Source organism: Sus scrofa, chromosome 2, assembly GCF_054392235.1.
Source record: "Sus scrofa isolate SSC_HxYL_T2T_F1_AM1 chromosome 2, Sscrofa_HxYL_maternal_Yorkshire_Landrace_v2.0, whole genome shotgun sequence".
Taxonomy (NCBI): domain Eukaryota; kingdom Metazoa; phylum Chordata; class Mammalia; order Artiodactyla; family Suidae; genus Sus; species Sus scrofa.
The window spans coordinates 33,733,207-33,755,435 of NC_139384.1; the positions used below are offsets into that span (position 1 = coordinate 33,733,207).

Consider the following 22,229-nt stretch of genomic DNA (forward strand, 5'->3'; position numbering starts at 1 on the left):
GATAAACTAATTGTAGGCTATGCATGTAGCCTACATATAAATTCTTTATAATATACACTACTTATATACTATTTTACTACACTAGCCACTACTACTATGGCTAACATTCATTAGAATACTCATCATGGGCCAAGAACTGAGTACTTAAATTTTCTCTTTTAATCCTCAAAGCAATGTGTGTACTTCCTTTAGTTTCACTCTTCAGATAAAGAAAAAAAATTTCACAGTTAATTTCCCATGACCAGGTGATGGTCCACAATTGATGGAAGCAGAATTTGAGCCAAAGCTAACTTCAGAGACCACAAAACTTTGTATGTTATCTATTTGCCACGATATCATGTAAGGCTTGGTCTTGACTTTCTAAACATTTAGGTGGATTTGGAGCTTCATGAGGCCATACTTTTGCTTTCTATAATTGGTCTATTCTGATGCTGAGTCCTTGAGATAAAAGGTTTTTTTGGGTTTTTTTTTTGGGGGGGGGTCTCATAATAGCTATAATTTTGGTCCCATCAGCAAATAGGTAATATCTCTAAAATCTTTAGCAGTGCAGATTGTTAACCTGTTGAGAGACTCAGCTCAGTATAACAAAAACTACTCCTTTTAAGCTTGCCTTCATCATAAGTGGAGAGTCAAGAAAATCAGCATAAATTGTTTTCCTTCTTGCATTTTAAAGTTCATTCAACTAGGTAGCATTAATAGCATCAGTAGGAGGCCAAGAACTGTTAGAGATTGATTCTGAACCCTGTGACCAAGATCTCTACACTCTAGAGGGAGAGACTTACATAGTCGTTCAAGAATTTCTAGGACTGCTTAATTCCCTATTCCTAAACATCAGAAACTTTTATCCTCCCAGAACCATGTCCACATAAACAGTGATCTGATAAGATCTTTATATGATTAATTTCACTCATTAAAAGGAAAATAAGATGACAAGATTAAAAATATTTTTTTTCTCAAACCATCCTCATCAGTTTTCTAGTTTACATCAGCTTAGCTGCAAAACAGTAAAATTATGGGTTGTAACACAACACAGACACATGCTGTTTAGATTTCTCCAACTCTGATTTTGATTTAATTTGTTTATATTCAGTTAATTATTTAAAGACAATTTATTTCCTGTTTCTTTCACAATAGCAGAATTTTTTAAAGAGAAAGACTATCTCAATGAAATGATAATTTCAAATATTATGTTAAAAAGGCTTAAAAGTTTCTCTTAAAATTGCCAAACTGATCTGGCAAATAAAAAGTGAATCCCTGTGCTCTAGAAATCCTTGGCTTTCCCAGGTAGGTTTTAGAAGTAAAACAATGAACTATTTTCTAGTGGCATTCATTCAGTTTTAACTAGTGAGGATAATAGTTAACCACTGTTTATGAGAGCTTACCAGGTGAGAACCTGATCTCAAAATCTTTCATCTTTAACATATTTGATCTTTACAACAGCTTTATAAAGAAACCACTATATTTATGCCCATTGAACTGATGAAAAATAAAAATCAGAGAAATTATATAATTTCCCCAAAGTCATAAGCTAGTAAGGGATAGTCAGTACTTAACTCTACACAGCATATAAAATCTACTGCTAAATGCATTGCCCTCTCCAACAATAATTGCCAACACTTTGTCTTTTATGAGTAAACATTTTACAAAACTGACCCATGTGACAATGCTGAACTTTATCTGAGCCTTTTGCTCCTGGAAAGCAATAATGGTGAAGAAATCGTCCCACCCTTTAATGACTACCCTGTGCTGCTGTATTTTGAGCCTCCAAAAAATAATTCCAGCCTCCCTCCTGTTCTTTGAGACATTCCTTCTTTATGAATATTCTTCCTATTGCAATAGTTTGTATGAAATAATCTCCTTTTCTGCATTTGTCTTTCACAGTTAGATACTGTAACTCTGATATGACGACGTCATTTTTGGGACCCTGTTTACTCCACCTGTTAGAGGACTTTCGAGAGCTTGTGCTTTACTCCCGGCTAGTGATTGGTGACCCAATGGTAAGTCCAACTTCTGGTCCTGTGCTGTGGACTCATGTCCACAGTAAGGAGGTAAGGACTTGATTTTGATTCTTTTTGAACACATGTCTGATTTCTGGTGCCAGCTTCTTTTGGTTTTGTGGTCTGACCATTTGGTGGTGTCTGTAAAGGAATTAATGATTTATAGAGATCTTGTCTCTGTCAAATGAAAGACAACAGAAAATCTGGTTGATTAGTCTTGTCTGTCTATTTGAGTGCAATTCAGTTGAGAACTTGTACCCAAGGGGAAGAGAACAGCTCTTTGATATGGATCAGTGGGTTTTGTATTTCTGAGTTTATGTTTGACCCTTTAAGGAGTTCTATTCTAATTAGCTTAGATGTAAATTTTTGCATACATAATTTAAATATTCCTAAAATTCTCAGAAATTAAGGAAATTGAACTACTAGGATTTTCAATGTGCCAAATTTTAAAAGTATCCTTACAGAAATCAAATCAGAAATGTTTTATGATTTTGAATCATATAATTTAGGTAAATCTTTGGCAAATGAGAGTTGTTTAATTTTTTCATTTGTTTAATAAAAACAGCTATGCTTTCTCTAATTTATCAGCACTGAGTATAATATACACATAGATTTTTATTCTATTTGCTTATTTCAGAGTAAGACTTACCTCCACCTTTCCTCATGACTCCTATAGGTCTCTAGAATGAGCCCTTTGTCTGCCTCAATAAAACCTCCAGCTCCCTTCCTTTTATTTAAAATTTTCCTCATTAATGTATAATCTCCACTTTGCAATGACTCAAGTAAAATCATCTCCTCAATTGCCTTGTACATTTTGTCTTTCACATAATTTATCTCCTCCAATTCTCACAGCAGCCTTATAAAGCAGGCATTGTTGTTCCCACTTTGCAGATGAAAACATTACATCTAGAAAACTTAAGAAGTCTAATCAAGGTCATAGGTGATGGATATCTGCTGATTTTAGAGCCTGTGTTCTTAACCTATAATCTATATCTCACAATAAACAAGTCAAATTTTTCTTCACATACATTACATTCAACTTAGGAATGAAATATTCAACTTCTTCTGGGTTAAAGAGGAGAACATAGCATATTTTTGTTTAAGCTTTAAACCAGGGCCAGAGTTCATCCCTTGATGGAGATGCTGTCTTGAGCAGGAAAATTAATTGTGTTGTTAAACATGCAGTTAGTACAGGGACTCTATTGAGCTAAGTTTGAGGCACATGATTTGACCACTCACTACGGTGGTGGCAGAAGATTATGAACCAGAGCTCTCTTGAAAGATTGCACCAAATACATTGGTCCCGGGTAGAAGAAACCATCTCAGATTATCACTTATCAAGCCCAATTTTCTGTAAGTTGATTATAAATTTTGGCTATTATTTAAAATGATTTTAATTATTTATAGAGTTTGGTATGTCATCCCTGCTGAGAATCCCCATTCTCTTGCATTTTTCTTTTTTTCTTTTTCTTTTTTCTTGGTCCTTTTTGGGCCACACCTGTGACATATGGAAGTTCCCAGGCTAAGGGTTGAATTGGAGCTGTAGCTGCTGGCCTATACCACAGCCATAGCAACACAGGATCTGAGCCACAACTGCGACCTATACCACAGCTCATGGTGGCATTACTGGATCATTAACCCACTGAGCAGGGTCAGGATCAAACCCACATCCTCTGGATACCAGTCCTGTTTGTTACCACTGAGCAAGGACAGGATCTCCTCTTGCATTTTTCAGTAAGTCTATTTCTGCAACTCTGCAGCTTTCTCACCTAAATATTTCTGCAACATATTTCCAGGCCATAGTGAATTTGTAAGCTCTAGTTTAGTCTCCTTTTTTATTTTTATTTTTTCTTCTGAGTGAAACTGAACAAATAAAACACTAAGCAATCAAGATACTTTGAAAAGTGGTCCTTACATTTTTGACACTGTAGTATTCTAAAATAATTGCTGGAATGCTCTGGTTCTCAGAAGTGACTCTCTTGGTGCTTTTAACTAACATAGAAGAATATGAATGTCTGAAGCTATTCTAAGATAAAAGCAATGGTTCGATATTGTTCTAAAAATAACTTTAATTTGAATCCAGTCAATTTTATCACACTCTTATCCAAATTATCTTCCTTTAAGTATGGAAGGTTTAGTGCACCTAGTAAATTATCAGGAAAAATTCTATAATGTCTTAAAGAAACCTGCTGTGTTTAGAAAACTGCATAAACAATTCCCATCTGCGAATGGTTATTTATTACTTAGTTATTTTTAGAAAAAAATTTTTTTTTTTGGCTGCATCGTTCACAGTAGCCTCTGGGTGCATTTGCAGAGTTTAGTAATTAGCTTTCCCATTATAGCTTACACACAACATAAAAGACAACATAAACACAGGATGCATTCACGTACGTCAGCATATTCCCATGCAGATGAGTAAATAGGTGAGTGAGGATACTTTTCATCCAGAGTTTATCAGCCAATGTGATTATTTAATAATAATCTTAAAAGCCTTAAAAGCCAAGACTCTTAAGTACTTGACAGTAATCAAGGAGCTATTTCTTTGTTCAGAGATTATGAGTTGTTTCTGGGCCAGGTCTATATGCCTATAAGCTTTTCGGGGAAGCTCTGATATGTCTATGATATTAAAATTGAAATTATTTTATCATAGACATATCAGAGGTCTGAAATATAGAAAAAAACTTAAAATACTGCAAAAACTCAAACTAGTCAGCTGCAACTCAATTGTAAAATAGTTGATATAATGTCTAACTTGGAATGTGTAAGCATTCTTAAGTATGCTAGATACGGTGCTGGATGCTGGGAAGATTTTCTATGATTCCTGAGATCTTAAAACAACCTGGCATGTTGCTGTTAGAATTAGTGAGCTGGTTTGTATTGGCCCCCCTATTCAGAAAATCTCATGCTACCCACAGACTCAGATGAGTGGATTTCCCTTTGGGACATAGTGGCTTGACCAGTTAAGCTGGTTAATTTTTGACTTGAGTGGCCCACTTAAAAAGATGAGCTAAATCAATCAGATTCCTCCTTTTAGAAATTTTAAAGCACCTTTAAAGTGAAGGACTATAACAGTGGAGCTAAATCAGCCATTGCATGGAGATATTATGGGAAAGCAGACTCGTTACTGAGAAAGAAGTATATATATGCGTGTGTGTGTGTGTGTGTGTGTATGTACATAAATATAACATATATATGCGTGTGTGTGTATGTACATAAATATAACTATATAGAAAATATATATAAATATATAAATACATATATATCTGTTTTTCTGCCCACTGTTATATATGAGCTACCTTGAACTGCTTTCCATTTCTGCTATCAAAAGAACCCTTAGTGAGACAGACGTTACAAGAGACCGCACATCCTGCCTTTTAGAGAATAGGCAGCCAGTGCCAGACAAGGGAGAGAAATCTGGGAACGACATTTACAAATCAGGACACCTGGGGATAGCAATAACGTCTCCTCTTATGTAAATGTGAGCTAGCGGTATTCAGATGTAGGACTGCCCTGGTCTAGGGCTATCTCTATAGCTCCTGAGGAGAGCCCCTTCCTACCCATTTTCAGGTACCTAGAAGAGTGTCTAAGCCTGAAATTGGAGACTGAGGGAGGAGGGAGATACTTTTCCAGGATCCAGACTTGGAATGATTAGGTGGTGATACATAGAATTAAATCATATTAGGCAGGACTCTCGTGCATTAGATGCTATCTGTTCACTAGATTCCTTTTTGGGAAAGCCTTTGCTATCTGGCTGCCATTGTCTGACATTTTCAGCTTTTGGACCACATCTGCTCATACCCTTGGTAATAGTTTTTCTTTTCTCTGCCCTCAATCTTAACATGGCAGGCTTTCTTGTCATACAGGTCTTAGCTCAAATGTCACGTTCCTAGCAAGGCCTTCTTTAGTCACCCAACTGAAGCCGAAATCCTTTTTCCTGACCCTCTATTACCCTCTATTATTTTCCTCATAACAGTTGTCTAAAATAAAGTTCATTATTTTTTAAGAACGGGGATCTTGTCTTTGTTTATCACTACTGCTTAGTGCTTAGAATAATGCTTGAGACAAAATGAGATGCTCAATAAAATTTTGTTGAATTAATGAACAGTTAATACTCTTAACAACATTGGAGGTATTCAACCTAATATCACCTATAACCATTTTATAAGAAAAAAACGCCAAAAGTTCCAGATTGGTTTAGAATGAGTTTTAGGTTATAAAGGCCTAATTAAATCTTATTGCCATGTTAACAACTGGCAAGTTGATTACAAATCTTTCTATTCCTTGAAAGAGAACCTCTAAAATCATTTCTATCTGATATGTTGCTGAGTTTCAGTACCAGTTTACAATGCCATAGCAAAATTTGCTACTTTGTAAAGACAGTTTAAATATCTGTTATCAAGATTTGATGATGTCTTAATCATCCAAGGCTAAGCTCAAAGTACTGGCAAAGTGGGTTTCATTTTGAGGCCTCTTCTCTGAGCTTGTAGGGAGCCACTGTCTTGCTCTGTGTGTATGTATGTGTGTGTGATAGAGAAACAGAGAAAAAAAAAAACGAGAGAGAGGGAGAGAATTAGAGAGAGAGGGAGAGACTATCTGGTGTCTCCTCCTGGGGGCCTCATCCTTATGACCTCATCTAACTCTAATTTCCTCCCAAAGGGTCCATTTCCAAATACCATCACATTGGAGTTTAAGGCTTCAATATATGAATGGGGGGGCAGTGTGAATTAATGAACAGTTAATACTCTTACTCACATTCAGTCCATAACAGAGGATTATTGCTTTAAAATAATAATGTCCTCTATTCGTGTAGTATTTTTATAGTTGTAGAATAGTTTCCCCACAGTTTCTTATATAATCCATACTCATGATATTGTGAAACAGGACTGATGGTTTAGGTCCCCTTTCAATAGATAAGGAAATTGAGGTTCACAAGTGTTAAGTGTCTTGCTGGAAGTTCTGCAGCCAGGAGACTAGAAAGGCAAACCTATAACCCCAGCATCTAATCCCTGCTCCAGCCCTGTAGGCAATCTGAATAATTGCTTTAGTCAAAAGTTTATTTTTTCCCCCAAGGGCTGCTGTAAATCATTAGAAGTTTGCTATAATTTATTTTCTAGTTCTAATTTATATATGAATTCAGAAAAAAGACTCTTTCTAAAAACCGTCTAAAGAAACTGTCAGTTTTTACACTCCCATGTAACCTTTGGAACCATCAACCTGCGTTCTCTGTGTTTATTTAGAATAAGAGCTGATTTGTGAGGTTGACTGAGAAATAAATTAGAGTGGTTTCTAGTGTATATAAAACCCGATGGCTGATGGATTGTTCTCAGCACCCACTGATGAGAAACCATAAGTTAGCATCCTATGACGCTCACACACTCAGCTTTACTTGTTACTTTTTGTTCTAAAATACAGTTGATCCTTGAACAACATGGGTTTGATTGGTGCAGGTCCACTTAGACAAGAATTTTTTTCAGATACACTATAGTTGTTTGGTTGGTTGAATCCACACATGCACAACCACAGATAGGGAGGAATGACTATAAATTATACTCAGATTTTTGACTGCACAGAGACAGTGCCCCAAATCCCTACATTTTTCAAGGGTCAACTATTTATCAGTTAGCTCATCCCCAGAACTGTGTTTCTATCTTCATCCAAGAGCAGAGAAAAGTGAACAAAGGATAGAAATAATCTGTGGTAGATTTCTTAATTGATCTGTACCTAGTAGAAGCTTCTTCCACATGAGAATATACTTCCTACCATGGCACTTATTTTGGAAAGCATGTGATGGACAATGTCTTTCAAGTACTTAACCAAGACAGCAGTAATACTGGTTAGATGAGGGAGAGGTAGTCATGGCAGTGACGGGTGTTGGCAGCCTGGAGGAGGCGCATAAACCTCCTTATGCTGTCAAGCAAAGGCCTTGTTAAAAACCTTGATGATGTCTGTTTTAGGGGGTGAAAAGTATTGATCACAATCAAAATGGGCAAGATGCTTAAGGAGCCAACTCTTGAAAGAGCAGCCGGCAGTTCACTGGTCATTGACCATATTTAAAGGGACTTTCAGAGAGTTTGGAACACATTCGTGGCTAGGAACTATACCATGACCTCACATTTAGTTATATGATGAAAAATCCTTGACATAAACTATTAGGAGTTAATATGGAAGGTGTGGTGGTAATGTCTGTAGGAACCGAAAACCATTCCATTCCTGAACCTTCTTCCCCTTAACGTCTGCCCCAAGTTTGCTCCTGATTGATGGGTACTAGTGCACAAAGCTGCAGGTGATTTTTATCTGCACCAAGGTTGATACTTCATTTTAAGTCTCCATAACTGCCCTATTTTCTAACCACATATAAAGAAAGCATAACAAAGAGCTAAAAGGATGAGTCTACCTTATTAAAGTGTACAGTTGGCCCTCAGTTCCCACAGGTTCTGTTTCTTTGCAAGTCAACCAACCAATCTCTGGATGCAGAACCCAGAGATACGGAGGGCTAACTGTACTGTGGCATTTTATATTAAAGGAATTGAGTATCTACAGCTTTAGATATTGGCGGGGGGTGGGGGTGGTCCTGGGACAGAGGAATGACAGTATCCAACAGGGTGGATCTCAACAGCAGTGTCACCCTACATTGCTATATTACTGTTAAAGGTGGGATGCATTGCAAATTCTGAGTTACTCCAATAAAAGGACATTTTTCATTGATTTTCATTCATAAATCTAAATCTGAACTGATTAAGTTTATGCCAACTCAATTTCACTCACTTGGCTTCTCAGATGCAGTCGTAGATGAAGGAGAAATATGCCATTGTAGGCAAAAAGCCTGGAAATGCCTGCAACTCAGTCTATTTTGTGGATGCTGCAACTGCTAATCTGGGTTTGCTGATGGAGTGTGGCATACATATGAACTACACCTCTCCTCTGTGTAGATGTGGAAAGAGGGCTGAGAATCCTTTCATGCCACGTTTTGTCATAGACTCTGGTGTACACTCTTGAGTGTGATCTATCTACATCCACCCTCACTGCTTCTCCTTCCCATTCCTTACGGGATCTTCCGTCTACCTTCTCTTAGCCTTACACTCATTCTTGCCATTCTTATTCAGCAAGCCTTTACCCTGTGGCTCATTCTGTCTTGAGGACCTTTCTCACCAGAGTTAGTGCTGCTTCTCTCTGCTCCTTGTTTATCAGACCCTAACCACATGGGTGTGTTGATGCATCTCTCACCCTCTAGACCCCAGGTGTCCACCCAGGGCAGAGAGCAGCTGTCTTACTCCCTACTGTACCTAACACAGTTGGGATCAGAGATTCGGGAAGTGAGTGGTGAGCCTTTCTCTCCAGGGTTGATGTTTCCTCATTTTAATGACAAGTGATTATGCTATATTGATGTCTTAAGACCTAATCAATACTGGTATGCATAAGATGGAATGGGAGGTGGTGTGGTGAAAAGTCACTGAAAAATTCATCTACTAGCTGAGTGACTCCCATTTTATAAGGAATTGTGAGCTGCTCAGAATATCTGCATCCATAAATTTGGGAGTGGGAAGCGTGGAATCAAGTCCTCTCCCAGGAACTCTTTTACCCTCACATGCCTTCAGAACTTTAAAAGGTAGGTAGTTGAGAGGCTGGGGTAAGCAGGTAAAAAAGCAGTCTTCTTTTTGTTTTCTCCCAACACATTCACTGAACTTTCTTGGCAGATGGGAGCCTCTTCCATTATTCATTCATTTTAGTACATTCTTATCGAGTGCCTACTCTGAGTCAGGTATTGAGCTGGTTGCTCAGGATACAGTACAGGTCCCAGGCTCCTTGGGGAGAGAGAGGAGGAGTCAACAGAGCACTGAAATTCACTGGGGGATGTGGTCCCCAAAGAGAACAAAACTATTTATAATGGACTTAGTTTGTATCCCACAGAGCCTCCTATCTGCTTTGTACAAAGGAAGATCTGCTGCCCTTTGCCCTTTTCTATATAAACAAAGGCTTCATTTTATGGTCTGGAATATTTGTATCACCACTGAAAGAATTCAAAGCCAAAGAGGCATTATTTGTGATTATAGGTATATTTGGGGGGAGGGTATTTGAGGAATTTTACTAGTTGATGACTAAGAAAGGCAAGAAAATAACTGTTTCTTCTCCAGAGAAAATATAGTTTTGAAACTGAGACAACATAGATTTTTGTTGGTCATAACAAAGGATCTTTCTGCTACTGTTTATTTGCATGAGTTTCTAGGAATCCTTAAGAGAATTTCAGAAAGAGAAATGCAACATTTCTTGTTTGCTTTATAAAGAAATTATTTTAAAGTTCAAAGAGCTGTGGGGTGTGTGTGTGTGTGTGTGTGTGTGTGTGTGTGTGTGTGTGTGTGAGAGAGAGAGAGAGAGAGAGAGAGAGAGAGAGAGAGAGAGAGAGCCTGTCGTTCCCAGTTAGACCCCACCTACCTCTCAGGTTCCAGTTCCTTGGTGCACCTCCCTCCCCTGTACATGTGTATTCATTATGGCAGTCGCTTCACTTCTGACCATTCTTCAGGCACATTTCCCCTTTCCTTGACAATTCTTGCTTGCTTCCCCCAATTAGATGCTATTTTATCTGTCGCATCCCAGGAACACCATTCTCATACTTCCATCAAAGCACACACATCCTTCTTTCCTAAGCTGCCTCTGCCTCTGTAACAGCCACTAGTTTGTGGGGACAAATGGGCATAGACCACACAGTATTATCATCACTGCATGGGGTCTGTCCACATTGCAGAATCAGCTGTTAAATATCCAGTTCTGCTACATAATTAACTTTTTAACTTTGGGTGCAAGTTCATTAACTACTGTAAGCCTCAACTTCCTTCTCTACAAAATAGTGATGATAATTGTCCCTACCAAATAAAGTGTTTGGTTATGGAGATAAAATTAAACCACATGCTTGCAAAAAATTTAGCAGAGAGCCAAAGAGCCACGTACTAGGTGGGCACCCAAGAGAGTGTTACCAGCCTTGATCAGGTTCTCAGTAAGAACACCTTACATGACCTGAATGACTGTCTTCAGGGGAGTGGTTTTTCCCTAGCTACATTCTCACTGTGGTGCTTTAGTAATTCTGGTTGCTGTTACCTAAGAAGTGCAAATGTTTATAAAAACCTCGGGCATTTCAAACTTTAAAATGCTCTGAGCTGTGATAGGAACAAACAGTAAATGGCACAAAGAAGCATAATTCATAAAGTTTTAACCTTATCCATTTCAAATATCCAGGCTTCAGTATATATACCTGCCCTCTTTGGTACATCATTCAATTTCGGTTTTCATCTCCCTGGAAAGATTTCCAAGATACTGTGCTCTCAGCTCTGCCTTCTACCATTCCAAGAAACTTCCTTCTGATGAGAAAACAATGAATTCAGCCATCTGATTTTGTCATGTATGAAACTGCACAGTGAGGACCTCATCTTGTGGAGGTACAGAGGGGGTCTGGGGCTGGTACACAGGATGATTTTTTACTTTTGGAGAAATCCATACTCCTTACCTTATGAAGTGGACTGAGGTGGGGCATGAATTAAGAGCCTCTCTAGAGCTAGCATGTAGACACCTTTTTCTCAATTCCTCTTCTCGTGGTTGAATCCAGAATATCACAGATAAATTTATTTAAGACAAAGGTTCTAACGTTTGTCGCTAACTGGAAGAAGTTAGGAGAACCAGACCTCATGTCAGGTTTTTTTTTTTTTTTAATAAATTTATTTATTTATTTTTTTCCTTTTCGCTGGTTACAAAGATAAAAAAAAAAGAAGGGAAGAAAGAAAGAAAGAAAGAAAGAAAGAAAGAAAGAAAGAAAGAAAGAAAGAAAGAAAAGAAAAAAGAAATCAAACAGCAACAAAAAGCAGTCCTCCTGGTGTCCTTTGCTGAGACAGCAGCAGTAGGTGAGTGAGCACAGGGCATATCTATAATTCAGCTCAGGAATATTTCTCTTAATAATTAATCGAGTGCCACAAAAGGAGGAGGCCCAATAGGGCCCTCGAACAATACTGCCAGATGAGGAGGACAGTGGCCCCATGGTGCCAACTCACCTGCCCAAGGTCGGATTTGTTCCAGCAGCCCGGGTGCGCGTCTCCACTGCCTGCTTGACCCATCAGAGGGAGATGGGAGAGATGCCTGAGCCTCCATTGGCACCTGAGCATGTGTGTGTGTGTGTGTGTGTGAATTCTCACTTCCCACTGCTAATCTTTCTTTGACGTATTTGTGAGAATTGCTTATTTACATCCATGTTCAGGGGCATTTCACACTCCAGCCACCTAATAAGCAACCCTGGCGTGTATCAAGGGGAGGACGCTGCTGCAGGCGCACTCTCCTGCCCAGGGCAGGTGGTGAGTTGTCTGTTGTTTAATGGAGGTGGGTGGCATTGGAGATCTGACCTCTACAACAGTCACTTCCCAGGAGCCAAATCTCTCGACAACAAAAGGTTCGCCAAGGGCTCCTCCCCTCCTTCCAAAGCCCGTTACCCCAGGGGCAGACTTGCAACCTTCTCATAGCCCTTCGTCCGACTCGCTCCCACTCGGACCTCAACTCCCTTGGGCAGCCCTTAGCCTGGGTCGGATTCCAGTTTCCGCAGTCCTCCCCTCCTCGGGGTCCAACACCTGTTTAAAGTCGGTCTCCTTTGCGCGCCGGAGGTCCGACCTCTGAGTTAGAGGCCGACAAACTCTGCAAGAGAGGCAGAGCCCAAGATGTCTGGGCGCGCTCGCAGGCGACAGGAGAGCTCCGTGTTGGCAGCCTTGCCAGAGAAGCAACCGGGCCCCCGACCCCTTGTGATGCCGGGGGTGGGAGGTGAGGTGCTGGGGGGCCGATGCTGAGAAAGCGGGTCTGGAAGAGGAGAAGACACACAGAAGCACCCCGCACTGGAGACTGGACCTCCCGTCGAAGTCGGCTTCCCTGTGGCGTCCCTCTCTGCGGTCGGGACTCATTTCAGCTCCAAGGGCTACACCTTTCCCTCCGGGTTTAGTTTCTTGCCTATGGGGGCGCCAACCAGGGATTCCTGGAATGATTCCCAGTGGCTGGCAGGAGTCTTGGCGTCGGGGGGCCGAGCCGGGAGGCGGGCAGTCGCGGCGTCGTGACTGTGCCCGCCCAGCCGAGCCGGTAGGCGCCCCTGGCGACGGCCGTGAACGCCACACCCTCGGACGGCCCTAGCCCCGCCTCCGGCCGGCGCGCGCTCCCGGCCAGGGGAGGCGTGTGCTGCTTCTGCAGCCAGAGAGAGAGAGAGGGAGAGGGATGGATGTTGGAGGAGGAATTTGGGCTTAACAAGTGATCGCTGCTGTCTAGGATTTTGTTTCTTTTGGGGGGGAACCTTGACTTCCTTTCCCCGTCGAGCCCTTCTGTGCTGAACTCCAGAGGAACCAGAAGTCTTGGAGGGTCTTCCCTGGGGCAACCCGTGTCCCCACCCCCGGGCTCCAGCACCAAAGACTCTGTGTCCCCTTAGCCAGGCAACAGAACTTGTTCCGTGGATATTCTGGAGCCTCCACCTGCCACACTGGAGTGATTCCTTCTACCCCCAAGATTTTTCTTCCCCTCCTCCAGCTGTTGCAGCTTGAGGGGGGAGAAAACAACCGGAATTTTCTCTATTTTGCATCGCGCCTGGGAATGGTAAGTATGATACCTCTTATCTTTCCTCCACTCTCCTCTTTTGGCTGTTAAGAAACAGTGGACATTTGAGGGATAAATAATGACGGGAATGTGACAGAAGGGCATGAATGGAAGGCGGTTAAAAATAAACCAGGAGGTGGGAGAAGGGAGGTGCAGATGCTGCGCGGCGCTCCGGGGGGCCAACAGTTGTTATTTTCCCAACCCAGGGGATGGGGTGCGTGCGCCCTGCTTAATGTGCCCGAGCGGGAACCTAGGTTTGGAGGCGAGGGCGCGATTAAAGATGTCGTTTCCCAGCGAGGTGGGATTGAGATTTAGCATCATTTTGCCTCGTCCCAGACTCACTGGTTCCGTTTCTTTGGGAACAGCTGGTGAATGGGTTTGAATTGCTGCTTCTCCCAACGTTTGGTTTGCATTCATTTCTGAGCATTTGAGCAACCCATAGGGACTGTATAAATGGCGTGCGTTGAAGTGGGTATTTCTCACGGTGTTGGCCCTTGGGATTCCATCTCTCAGTCTCTTTTCTTCCTCCTCTCTCTGATAAGGTTCAGGTACCACCCTAACACAGTGGCAGGAATTAGCACTGAGAAATGAAAACAGCCTTGTTGTGGGGGTGCGATGGGGATGGGAGGAGGAGGGGCGGGATGCTTGCCTGTTGTTTTGGGGGTGCAGGGATTGGGGAATAGGTAGTCAGAAAAATCCTATTAGTTGATGATGTTAAAGACGAAGGGACATTTCCCTGCATAAAGGTCTCCCCATAAAGTCTCCTAGAAGTCCACTTAAATAGATTTTCCTAACATGAATATGTTGAGTTGAGAAGAAAGAGAGATTTTAAACTAGTCTAATTTGCTGGTTGGAAGGATTTTTTTTCCTCTTTTCCTTTCTCTTTTCTTCTCTCCTTCCCTCCCTTCTTTCTTCTATCATCTTATCCTTATTCTAAGATTGGGGATAGTGAGGTAACTAGTAGCAAATTAAAAGGAAGGTAATTTGCTTTTTGTACAATGGGGGAGGGAGTTAGATAAACAAAAATGAACAAACCTAAATAAATAAATAAATCAAAGAAATTATTTGGTGTAAAGAGGGCAAATCTAGATCTCCTACAGAGTTGATTGTGAATTAGAAGACCCTTTAATTCATGACCTTCCTGGAGTCAGTAGAGCAGAAGAGAGTGTGTATGTAGTATACAAATTTACAGGCACTTTGGTTACACCTAAGGCTTTATATAAATAGTGTGTTATAACTGCTTTGGGGGGTTGGGGAAGAAAGTGAGCAAACTCTCAGGCTATTTGGCATGTGAAAGTCTTTAAAGGATGTTGGCCTTGACCCTTCACAGTGAAGATAGAGATCTGGAGACCTTGTGAGTGTAAATATTTCAGAGTATGAGACGATGTTAGGAGTCAGGCAAAAGAAGGAGGATGTTGTTTGAGAAACTTTCAGAGGTGTATTTTGTGGGTTTTGTGTTCCAGTCATGCTTATTTCTTACCCTGGGAGAATGTGTATGATTGGGAAGATCTTGTTTGCCACTTCCCTACTTGTCACTTCATGAAACCCAGTGTGTGGTGTGTTTAGGCTTGTAGGCTGACAGGATTCAGCAAGGAGCAGCAGGTGGTCAAGAGCTATATCCTGTTAGTGGCTCCAGAAAGCCATTTCTCTTATGCTCCCCAAGTACTTCCAGTTATAGAAGCTGGTAGATGCCCTAAATTCTGGATGTCATTATCCTCTCCCCTTCTCTGGGCCACTTTCTGCATTCTTGGAAGTCTTTTTGGACAGAGTGAATGGAAGAAGCAAGAGGAGACAGAAGATTGGGGAAGGAGCATTTACAGGTCCTGGCAGAGATGAGTTAGTAGAACCTATGGAGAACAAACTAAGGCAGAAAGGCCAGGAATATTAAGTGACAGTGGGGACAAAGCAGGATTTCTCAGAATATGTGAACAGAAATCGGGAATTGGAAATAAAGGTGGCCAGGAGGAGAGAGAGAGAGAAGAGGGTGGAAGTTTGAGGGATGGCAGCTATGGCTAAATTATAGGGAAGAAAGTGTCATAGGCTGAAAACAAAGTGCACACAAAAATGGGATTTAAAACATAGAGAGATAGTCCCTTGAGCATAGTGTAGGAGGAAGCATCGAGGTGGATATGGGGGAACTGCAAGGAGAGAAGATGATTATTAGAGAAGTGAAAACTGGGATTAGCTATTAGGCTGTGGGTGGTGGAGAGTATTCTGGAGTCTGCGGAACAGAAAAACAACAAGGACGTGCTTCAGGGAGTCCGGGAGTTCCAACTTAATACAGGCCATTGGTGAGTCTCAAAATGTCCTGGATGTCCCCATGTTCTGTCCTTTTACGCTTAGACAGTGATATAAGGGTGTATGCATTTGGGGGTGGATAGATTGATGATAAAAGTTTAGGTACTGTCATAGTTATTAATAACTGCCAGCATTATTGATATTCCCTATGTACAAGGCACTTTAGTATTCTGTCAACATCCATTCTCTCATTTAATCTTTATAAAAGTGGGGTGAGGGAGGTTGTATGATTATCCACACTTTGTAGATGAGGTGACTGAAGCTTGTTCAAATGGTGGAGCCTGGATTAAAGAAAACTAGTTTTTCCAACTTCTCTAATCCTGAATCAAGACAAAGAGGGTGGAAGGCCACTAAATTCAGAAATATTTTATGAGTGGAAATTTTTAAAAAATGCCTTGAGATCAATGAATGATGGAAGCAGCTGTACAGTGACAGCATTGGTACTGTGGAATGAAGAGAGTGAGAATTAAGACCTGGCATTAATGAAAAGGTGGATTGAAGGAAGAGCCATGTGGGTCCAGGCTGGAGAGAGGAAAAATAATTGAGTTGCCATGAAAGTAGATGGTGCTGAAATAATGTCCAAAGAAGAAGGAAAGAAGGATGTTTAGTGAGAATGAGATTTAACAACCTGCCCCATACTCCTTGGAAATTTATGGTCACTTTGGTGCTTTATATGGTTTGCTTGCTTGAGGACAAGAGAAAGAAGTATATGTGAAGGAAACACTCAGTTTGCTCTTTGTTATTTGATTTTTTTTATTTTTCTCCTATGCTTGTTTCCCTTCCTCTTTCAGGTGAAGTGGCTTCTTCTGCATGATTTTAGCTGAAGGATGCTCCGCATTTCCTTGATTTCTATGGAGACCTCAGAGCTGGGCTTGCCCCTGCTGACACCTCATCTTGCACCCTCTCTACCTCCCAAGGTCTTTGCCTCTAACACTAGTTTGGCATTGCCCCTGGGTCCAGGAATCCTGTGATGAGCTGAAGGGGAAAGCCTAGAGAATCATCCTAATAGGCTGTGAGCAGCAGTGCCCCGACGAACTTCAAGTCACATGTTAACATGGGTCCAGTCGTCACAAGAAGGCAAGTGCTAAGACGTAAAGGCTTATTTGCATTTTATTTAAATCTGATGGACTGAGCTTTGGACAATTTCCATGGCAGAAAAATATATTCCATTTTCTAGGCACAACTCCTGCCTGTTGGATACTTGCTGCCTTTGATTCTTGCAGCAGCGTCACCAACCACATCCTAGACGTATTTACAGACTTGAACATCCACCCCAAAACAGGTGTTTGGGAGACCTCATCATTTTCTGACTTAGGTTTGAAAGTGCCAGGCTGTTTCTCTAGACCAGCCAAGCTCTGGAGAGCAACGTTGAATCCCTAGGAAGAGAGAGCATGGGGCGTGCTGATTTAAAAACAGAAAATGCAAAGTTGGACTGAAAATATCCTTAGTCTTCCAAGCAATCTGCTTAAGGGTTCCAAACTTACCTTAATTTGGTGAGAAAAGAAGCTGCCCTATTTTTCTTTCTTCTTCTTCTTCTCCAACTGGAACCAGCCATTTCCCCAAACCGCCACCATGGAGGTTGCAATGGTGAGTGCGGAGAGCTCAGGGTGCAACAGTCACATGCCTTACGGTTATGCAGCCCAGGCCCGGGCCCGGGAGCGGGAGAGGCTGGCTCACTCAAGGGCAGCGGCAGCTGCCGCTGTCGCGGCGGCCACAGCTGCGGTGGAAGGCAGTGGGGGGTCTGGAGGGGGCACCCACCATCACCACCAGTCTCGGGGGGCCTGCACCTCCCATGACCCTCAGAGCAGCCGGGGAAGTCGGAGGAGGAGGCGACAGCGGCCGGAGAAGAAGAAAGTCCACCACCGGCAGAGCAGCTTTCCCCACTGCACCGACCTGATGCCCAGTGGCTCGGAGGAGAAGATCCTGAGGGATCTGAGTGAGGAGGATGAGGACGAGGACGAGGACGAGGAGGAGGAAGAAGAGGGAAGGTTTTACTACAGCGAGGATGACCGCGGTGACGAGTGTTCCTACACGGACTTGTTGCCCCAGGATGATGGGGGCGGCGGCGGCTATAGCTCAGTCCGCTACAGCGACTGCTGTGAACGCGTGGTGATCAACGTCTCGGGCCTGCGCTTTGAGACCCAGATGAAAACCCTGGCCCAGTTTCCAGAGACTTTGCTGGGGGACCCTGAGAAGAGGACTCAGTATTTTGATCCTTTGCGAAATGAGTACTTTTTTGACAGGAACAGGCCTAGCTTCGATGCCATCTTGTATTATTACCAGTCTGGAGGCCGCCTGAAGAGGCCAGTCAACGTCCCTTTTGATATCTTCACGGAGGAGGTGAAGTTCTACCAGCTGGGGGAGGAGGCCCTGCTCAAGTTTCGGGAGGATGAGGGTTTTGTGAGGGAGGAGGAGGACAGGGCCTTGCCGGAGAATGAATTTAAAAAGCAGATTTGGCTGCTTTTTGAGTACCCAGAGAGCTCCAGTCCAGCGAGGGGCATAGCCATCGTCTCCGTCCTGGTCATTCTCATCTCCATTGTCATCTTCTGCCTGGAAACCTTGCCAGAGTTTAGGGACGACAGGGATCTCATCATGGCACTGAGCGCTGGTGGGCACAGTGGGTTGTTGAATGACACGTCGGCCCCCCACCCTGAGACCTCAGGGCACACGATCTTCAACGACCCCTTCTTCATCGTGGAGACAGTTTGCATTGTGTGGTTTTCCTTCGAGTTTGTGGTCCGCTGCTTTGCTTGTCCCAGCCAAGCACTTTTCTTCAAAAACATCATGAACATCATTGACATCGTCTCCATTTTGCCTTACTTCATCACTCTGGGCACGGATCTGGCCCAGCAGCAGCAGGGGGGTGGCAACGGGCAGCAGCAGCAGGCCATGTCCTTTGCCATCCTCAGGATCATCCGCCTGGTCCGAGTATTCCGGATCTTCAAACTCTCCAGGCACTCCAAAGGCCTGCAGATCCTGGGCCACACCCTCAGAGCCAGCATGCGGGAGCTGGGCCTTCTCATCTTCTTCCTCTTCATTGGGGTCATCCTCTTTTCCAGCGCTGTGTATTTCGCCGAGGCGGATGAACCTACTACCCATTTCCAAAGCATCCCAGATGCATTTTGGTGGGCCGTGGTGACCATGACAACTGTGGGCTATGGGGACATGAAGCCCATCACTGTGGGGGGCAAGATTGTAGGGTCTCTGTGTGCCATTGCAGGTGTCTTAACCATTGCTTTGCCAGTGCCAGTGATTGTCTCTAACTTTAACTATTTCTACCACAGAGAGACTGAAAATGAGGAACAGACACAGCTGACACAAAATGCAGTCAGTTGCCCATACCTCCCTTCTAATTTGCTGAAGAAATTTCGGAGCTCTACTTCTTCTTCCCTGGGGGACAAGTCAGAGTATCTAGAGATGGAAGAAGGAGTTAAGGAGTCTCTCTGTGCAAAGGAGAAGTGTCAGGGAAAGGGGGATGACAGTGAGACAGACAAAAACAACTGTTCTAATGCAAAGGCTGTGGAGACTGATGTGTGAATCTCGTTCTCCACCCACCACTGCCCCCTTCCCCCAATCCCAGCATCTCCAAATATATTTATGCATAGAGAGTGCAGTTACGAAAATGAAATATGCAAATGAATCCAATGCATATAGTAGTACGCCATTTAATGGTTATACATGGCATAATTGTTACTAAACTTGTATTACATATCAAATAAATGATACATCTTGGAGAAGAGGGAGGCTTACATAGGAGCAAATCTATCTTTATATTTTTTATTAGAATGCAAGAATTTTGCACATTAACTGGAAGAGGTGTTACAAGTAGAGATAGTTTGGTGGAGAGAATGTATGTGTGTGTGTGTGTGTGTGTGTACACGTGTAATTAAATTGTCAACGTTGTTAGTAATTGTGCAGTGATGGGAAAAGTTGGCATTTTGAAGTATTTACTATGTAAGAACTAATGAATTTAAGCAGTCACTTATCAGTGCTTTAATAGCATCTCATGTCTTTGGATTCCATAGCTGTTGTTTTTTAAAAATTGTAAGAGTTACTATGTAGAAAAAAAAAGAAAGTGAATTATTTAATAGAATATAGGTCACAATTTTATCTTGGATTTAATTAAAGTTTATTTTTAACTGGATATTAACTTTTAAAAAGGCTGCAGGGGCCTTTAGAAATTGATTATATTTTATTATTAATTTTGGGAAGATGTGACAGCAAATGCCTAACAATAATGGGAGAAATTAAATTGGAGAAAATGTATTAAGTTTTGTTCACAGATAACAGGACTGGAATTTTCTTTTTCTTTTTTTTTTTCTCCTTTGCACTATTTTATATGCTGGAGATTGAGAGAGACTTCTTACTGTGAATGTTTACTAATGTAACAGTTCAATGACAATCATTGGAAGAATGATTTCTTAATCTTATTTTATTGTTTTCTTTTTTCTTTGTGTGAGACGAATGGCCACACAGATAACAGCACATGCTTCCCTTCTCTTTTTAAATCTAAATAACTGATCTGCAAAGGGACTGTGAAGTCAAATTTAGCAACTGAATCTTTTGAAATTGGTCTGTTACAATGATGCTTCTGAAACCATACTATTTTAAATATTCTTCTGCCTTTAAATCCAGAATAATTTAACCAAAGTTAATGCATGCACTGAAAGAATTTTTGAAGAAGTACGATGCCCAGCAGCTACAGTGATTATGGCTTAAGAGCTTTCTATTAATGTGCAACATAAATGCTAGATTTATTAAATTTATTTGTTTGTGCAGCGATATAAGCACAGAATGTGGGGATTCACATCAGAATTTAATATTCTGTTTCCTAAAATTGATATAAGAAAGAATTGTGTCAAAACATTTGGTTTCTACATTATTATCATTATTATTTTTTATTAAAGGAATTTATGACACATATAACTCATGACAAAGTGTCCTAGAATGTGAAGTAACAGCTAGTGATTGGATTTATACCGTTAAGTCATAATGAGATATAGGTTAGCAAACTCAGAATATGTAGAGGCCTTATTCTCCAATATGTCTTTAACTTTCATTCTTTGTAAAATAGTTGTTCTGAGGTTCGGGGAACAGTGCTATATAGGGTATCTCAGCACATAATGAACTCTGACAACTGTGAACTTTAAAAAAAAAAAAAAGAGCTAGAATAAAGCTTTTTCGAGCCTTTTAATCCCTAGCCATCATTTGATAATAATTCAGATCTTGCCTCTCCTTTGAATATGGTTAAAATTCAAAGTAAAGTCAATGTTACGTTTCAAGCCAAAGCTACTCCCTTCTCTTCACCCTTTTCCCCACCACTTTAGAGAAACACCTCTCAGGAACACTTTTTGGAGAATGAAAAACAGGAAGGGGGTGGAGGGAGGTCAATTGAATGTGCAAACCAGAAATTTCAGTAATGAGGACAGAAAAAGAAAATGTCATCTTGCAACAAGACCTCAAAGGTGACATTTTAATATATTTTGGATTTAAAGTAAAAAAAATGTAATGAGCATTAGACTAGGGGTAACACTATTTGGGTTGGTCACCATTCATTTGGGAATGTCACTCTGTTAATCTCTGTACCCCAGTTTCCTCATTAGTTAAACAAAAGAGGGCACATAAAGCATTTGTTACATCACAGAGTTGTTAGGAAAGCCAGTGAGAACATGTGAAAAGTCTGAGATGTTGAGTTCCTTATAAAAGCCTGTTGTTATGTCTAAATTGCTTAATCTACCTCTGGGGAAAAAAAGGAGATTGAGAACCCATGAGTTACATCAGCTTTATTAGGGTATTGTGAAAATCATGGGTAATTTCTTTAATTTTGAGCTCCTTACAAGAAGTTGATTTGCAGACACAAGACAATCTGTCATTAAGTAATTTGTTTCTTCTTTTGGGGGAAGATCCAAGGCATGTCATGGTATAAAAAGTTGGCTCTGTGGACAAAGGTACTGTGTATCTTTGGCTGTACCCAACTAGGTCAGATTATATCTTAAAATAGTTTAAATGCTCTCCAGCATTGGATGTTTACTGAACATTCTATAATAGCAGTAGCAATGATTTGGCTATGTTAGGAAGGGAAAAAGTATTGTATTTCATTATTTCTACAATATCTCCTTTTTAAATCTGAAAAGTTACATTAAATTTAATTGCCATATATTAACATTGGTAATTATGAGAATTCAGAAAATATAGTTGTTTTGGGACCCTGAGGTTTTCCTTTATCTTATGTGGGTTTTCTTATGGGTAAAAGTGTCAAGAAGTGTGACAGTCAAGGGCTTCCAAATTAAACATGATTAGGTTATCGCTAAATGTTTGTTTCTTCCTGTAAGA

At 41.3% G+C, this 22,229-nt stretch overlaps 2 protein-coding genes across 15 annotated transcripts in view; both read left to right on the forward strand.

Moving 5' to 3' along the window:
- The window catches only part of LOC146405318 (uncharacterized), an 887,521-nt gene that overhangs the window by 282,424 nt on the left and 582,868 nt on the right, over positions 1 to 22,229 (forward strand). For 12 of the 14 annotated variants that reach the window (XR_014837126.1, XR_014837133.1, XR_014837127.1 and 9 more), the window contains one exon: positions 1,882 to 1,997. Coding sequence is in view for 2 of the 14 variants with exons in the window: in XM_085011605.1 (XP_084867731.1) it covers positions 1,882 to 1,997 (116 nt within the window). In the remaining 12 variants the exon portion in view is untranslated. Of the gene's footprint in view, positions 1 to 1,881; positions 2,049 to 22,229 lie in introns of all 14 variants that reach the window. The other 2 variants (XR_014837131.1, XR_014837130.1) reach the window with 1 other exon arrangement.
- KCNA4 (potassium voltage-gated channel subfamily A member 4) lies at positions 13,201 to 21,090 on the forward strand. The gene is made up of 2 exons (XM_013987275.3): positions 13,201 to 13,598; positions 16,688 to 21,090. Exon 2 carries the CDS (start codon positions 17,469 to 17,471, stop codon positions 19,431 to 19,433), a length of 1,965 nt encoding a protein of 654 aa, XP_013842729.3. The 5' UTR covers positions 13,201 to 13,598; positions 16,688 to 17,468; the 3' UTR covers positions 19,434 to 21,090.

Bases quoted from the DNA above. Each gene is read 5' to 3' on its own strand.
- KCNA4 (XM_013987275.3), top strand. From the start codon at position 17,469: ATGGAGGTTGCAATGGTGAGTGCGGAGAGCTCAGGGTGCAACAGTCAC.